The sequence below is a fragment of the Parus major genome, unplaced genomic scaffold (genome assembly GCF_001522545.3).
Source record: "Parus major isolate Abel unplaced genomic scaffold, Parus_major1.1 Scaffold378, whole genome shotgun sequence".
NCBI lineage: Eukaryota > Metazoa > Chordata > Aves > Passeriformes > Paridae > Parus > Parus major.
Window position 1 is genome coordinate 45,928 of NW_015379299.1, and position 4,811 is coordinate 50,738.

The following is a 4,811-nucleotide window of genomic DNA, read 5'->3' on the forward strand; positions in this document are numbered from 1 at the left end:
CTCATCTCCACCTTCCCTGTGTCCTGTTCCTCATCTCCACCTTCTGTTACTGTGTCCTGTTCCTCACCTCCAGCTTCCCATTACTCCTGCCGGCCACGATCAGGTTTCCCTGCAGTTCCAGGCTCCAGACGGAGCTCTCCAGGTCCCCTCCCCAGGAGGGCAGGGGTGAGGATTTGTCACATCCCGCGCAGGCCTCGTCCCCAAGGCTCCGGTCCCCGAGGCTGCGCCGGCGGCCGCCGCAGCCGCCCTCGTCGGAGGCGCACGCCGGGGAGCGGCCGCCGCTCCCGCAGAAGGCGGCGGGGCCGTGCGGGGCCGAGAGCCCCGGGAAGTTCAGGTTCCTGCAGCTGGAGCTGCCGTGCTCCTCGTACACCTTCCCAACCAGGCTGCTGAAGTCGTATCCCGAGTCCTTGTGGCGAGCGCCCACGGCCCGGAGCCGCGGCTCCGACTCGGCCGCCCTGGCGTGCTCCGAGAAGTTGGTGTCGATGAGGGAGGTGAGGTCGGGCTGGTCGCAGAACAGGGGGGGCTGGGGGGGCCCCAGCAGCCGTTTGAGCTGGTGGCTGCTCTCAAAGGAGTCCTCCAGCCCGTTCTTCCCATCGGGGCTGGGATCCCAGCCCTCCTGGTAGTCGAAGATGCCGCTGCTGTCCCTGCGCAGCCTGCGAGGGGGGACAGAGCTCAGCCCCTCCGCTGAGCGCTCCCCGGCAGCTGGGGCTGTGGTTTGGGGATGAGCAGGGCCCTACCTGGGTTTGGGGATGACCGTGAGGCAGTCGCCCGTCTGCGCGTCCCACACGCGGATCTGCCCCACCAGGCAGCAGCTCACCAGCAGCATCCCGTCACTGGCCAGGCACTCGATGTCCTGCGAGGAAGGAAGGACAAGCACAGCTCAGTGTGGCACCCCTGAGGCCACTGGATCCTGACCTGGTGTGGCTGAAGAACCGCAGAGATGATGGATTTGACACCAAAGCTGGTTCAGGAGCTGAGGGATGGCGAGGATGTGTTCCTGCAAGTGTCTGAGGCCAGGCTGGAGCAGGAGCAGCCTGGGACAGTGGGAGCTGTCCCTGCCCGTGGCAGGGGTGGCTCTGGGTCCCTTCCGACCCAAGCCATTCTGTGATTCTGGGATTCAGGAATCTCTGCCCAGAGACCTCAGTGTGCACTGGACTGCTGCAAATCCAACAGACTCATCTGTCTGGCCTTCCCTAGAAAGTTCCATCCCAGCTGGAAGGCAGGATCAGGAGCAGAGATGAAGCTTTTCTGGGAGACACAGTGCAGCATTTCAAACCCATCTGGGTGCCCAAGAGCTTTGTTTCATCTCAGAACAGGAAGAATCCCAGACTCATCCTGATTGGAAAAATCCTCCTGGAGTGAGTCACACTGTGACTGATCCCCTCCTTGTCACCCAGCCCAGAGCACCGAGTGCCACATCCAGCTGTCCCTTGGAGCTGAGGAACGTGGAGCTATCCCAGCAGAGCAGGGAATGGAAGCCAGAGGTGCTGAGTGTGTGATCCTGGCACAGAGTCCCAGGAGGAGACGAGAACGTGCCGCAGGAATTCCGCGCCCCGCTATCCTTTATGTATTTATTTCTGAGTTACACCTACCATGAGGTGTCCCCTGAGCACCAGGGGCACGATCTCGGTCTCGGGGGGCGAGTAGCCGTAATCATCACAGGGCAGGTCCCCCCTGCGGCGCCGGCCCGGCCCGCTCTGCCCGTAGTTCTTGGGGCACAGCACCCGGTACAGGCAGAACAGCAGCAGCACCAGCAGCATGCCCGACGCCAGGCCCAGAGCAGCCACCCTGGGACACACACACACAAACACAAAAAGGTAACACGATAAATTCCAGTTTCTAGTCCATGGATAGATTTGGGAAATCCTGGATCGGGATTATTCATGTGTTGGTAAGAATTTCTGAGCTGAGAAAGCTTTTCAACAAATTACAGATTTGTTAGAAATGAAGGGGTGTTTTAATGGGAAAATGACAATTTCAACGAGATTTTGAGGCTTTTCAGTAAGGAAAGTAACGAGCAGCTAAGATTTTAAGCAAACACCAGCTGGGGACTGGGATAACACTGTGTTCAGCACTTGCAGATTCAGGCAGGGGTTGTGAGCTGTCCTCTCCAGAGGGAGTTTGATCTACCACCCAATAAATCATTATCAAATGGTATCAAGGTGGTGGCTGCCCCTGGATCCCTGGGAGTGTCTGAGCCCAGGCTGGACGGGGCTTGGAGCAAGCTGGGATAGTGCAGGGTGGCCCTGCCCATGGCACAGGGTGGGACTGGGTTTGTTTTAAGGTCCTGTCCAACCCAGGCCACTCTGGGGTTCTATCAAATCACATTTAAAGCCCCAAATTGACCTTCTGTCCTCGTCACGCAGTGCTCAGCCCCGTACTGCCCTCGGGGCCTCCGTGCACAGCCCACTCCTGCCCTCAGCTGATGGAAAACTGCCAGGAGGGATCAGTTTCATTTTGCACCGGAGCATCCCGAGCTGGGCACCGGAGCTTCGGGAGCTCCTCGTTCTCCCCATGGAAGGACCAGCCCAGAGCAGCCCCTGGGGTGGAGGCAGAAGGTTTTACTTGTAGAGGGTGACGTCCTGGTGGCCGCGGGGCTCCGGCTGCGCTGCCGTGTCCGGCCTGCCCGCCAGGAAGGGCTGGTAGCGCGACGCCTCCTGCGGGTGCCGCATCTCCAGGGCCTCCTGAGGGTTCAGGTACAGCGTGACGGGGATGGCTGGCAGGATGCTGATGTACCTGAGCAGGGACAGCGGGAACGGCTTAGGGTGACACCAGGGGACGGGCACGGGTGGCTGGGCAGGTCTCAGGGGGCGTTCTAACTTCAGGTGCTCTCAACTAAAGATCTCCTCAGAAATATTCTCCTCTAAAGTCACTGCCCAGGTTTGAACCCTTCCAGGAGCCAAGAGTGGAATGAATTCCCGATGAGATCAAGTGGATGCCATGGATTTAAGTAAGGATCTCATTTCCTGTGTGCTGCAGGCTGGGGGATCTCACCAAGAAGCTTCTTCCTCACATGTACTATTTCCATCACTTACAGATGATTGTATCAGACAATTCTGGAATTCCTGAGGTTGGAAAAGCCCTCTGACACCATCAAGTCTGACTGATCCTCCCAGCACTGCCAAGGCCACCACTGACCATGTCCCCAAGTGCCACATCCGCAGGGCTTTAAAATCCCTGCAGCACTGGGGACTGCACCCCTGCCCTGAGCAGCTGGGCCAGGGCCAGACACCCCTTTTGGGGAAGGAATCTTCCCAATATCCAACCTGAACCTCCCCTAGCACAACTTGAGGCTGTTCCCTCTTCTGCCCCTGTCCCTGGGAGCAGAGCCCCTCTCTCCCCAGCTTCCCCCTCCTGTCAGGGACAGAGCCCCCTCTTGTAAAGGTCCCCCCTGAGCCTCCTTTTCTTGTTTTGCAATATTTACAACTTCAGTGCCGGGGTGAAGGAAGACACAGGACACCAAGCACATGAAACACGCAGGAGCACAGAGAGAACAGCCCTGATTCCCCGAGGAACAGCCCTGGAGGGTTTGTGAGCTCTGGCCTGCAGTGAGCCCCACAGAACGGAGCAATGCGAGTGAGGAGCACGAGGGACAGGAGGAAGGCAAACCCATGGGGTCATGCCCAGAGCCCAGTGCCCGTGGCACTCCATGCCAGCCCACTTGCCTCTTGGCCAGGGTGATGTTGTAGTAGCTGAAGAGGGCTGGCCAGTGCCTGAAGGAGAGCTTCCTCCAGATCTCCTCATCCTCTGCTCCCCAGGTCACCTCTGCTTCCGTTCCCAGCTCCAGCTGCCCGTTCCCCCTGCCCTCGGCTCCCTGGGCCCAGCTGTGCTGGTTGGGCTCCAGCCGCGACTGCTGCTCCCTGTGCTGCGTGTGGTTCTCCGACAGCTGGATGGGCTCCGATGGGAACACTGAGAGGTCGATCTTGGGGTCCCCGGCAGGCAGGACCCCCCCAGGAACGGGCATGGGAGGCAGGCCCGCGTCCCCCAGGGGACTCTGCTCGGTGACCTGGGACGTGAGGTAGGTGCGGAGCCCAGCAGGATCGGTGTAGACCAGGATTCCGATCCAGATCACTGTCCCGGCCTGTGCAGGATGAGCAGAGACACAGCTCCCTTCAGTGTCCCCAGCACCCCAGCCACGGGTACCCCACCTTTCCTGCAGCCCCGCTCCCAGCACTGCTCCTGGGGAAGGCTTGCAGCGCTGCCCAGCACACACAGAACCTGGACACCGCATTTCCATGACCCACGTGGTGCTCAGAACCCAGCTGCTCTCCCCAAACTCCCAGCAGGAAGGAGACAGCTGGGACCAGCACATCTGGCACCCCCAAACAGGGCTGGAATGGCTCCATTTGGGTTTTTGGGTCCACACTTGTGCAGGACCCACTGCTCTGAAACCATGTGGGGATTGAATTTAGACTGCTGGTGTTGGCTGACTGGGCTGGGAACACAGAGATCCCTGTAATTCCATTAGAGACATCCAAAGCAGAGACAGGGGACAAGCAGGACCACAAGTGCTGTGGCTGCAGCAGTTGCAAAGAGTGAAACCTTGAGCAAAACATCACCCAAATGCCCTCAGTCCACATCTGCAGGAACAAACTGTGACTTCTGCTTGTAAAATCATCTCAAGACTCAGCCAGCCTTGGAAATCTGCTTCAGGATCCCATGGGGCAGTACCAGACTCGTGTGGGAACAAGGACCTGGAGGTGTGTTGGGCTGGCAGGGGTGGCTGCCTGGCTGTGGTGTGTCCCTGGCAGGGTACCAGCCCAGCTCAGGTGTGTCCCCAGCTCAGGTGTGTCCTGTCAGGGTACCAGCCC

At 59.4% G+C, this 4,811-nt stretch overlaps 1 protein-coding gene across 4 annotated transcripts in view; it reads right to left on the minus strand.

The window, feature by feature from the left end:
* Window positions 1–4,811, minus strand: part of SCAP (SREBF chaperone) — a 50,065-nt gene that overhangs the window by 6,500 nt on the left and 38,754 nt on the right. For all 4 annotated transcript variants that reach the window (XM_015616224.1, XM_015616226.1, XM_015616223.1 and 1 more), the window contains exons 13-17: window positions 3,666–4,081; window positions 2,566–2,736; window positions 1,593–1,788; window positions 738–853; window positions 68–653 (exon numbers count right to left, since the gene is read on the minus strand). In XM_015616224.1, the coding sequence (XP_015471710.1) occupies window positions 68–653; window positions 738–853; window positions 1,593–1,788; window positions 2,566–2,736; window positions 3,666–4,081 (1,485 nt within the window). The remainder of the gene's footprint in view (window positions 1–67; window positions 654–737; window positions 854–1,592; window positions 1,789–2,565; window positions 2,737–3,665; window positions 4,082–4,811) is intronic.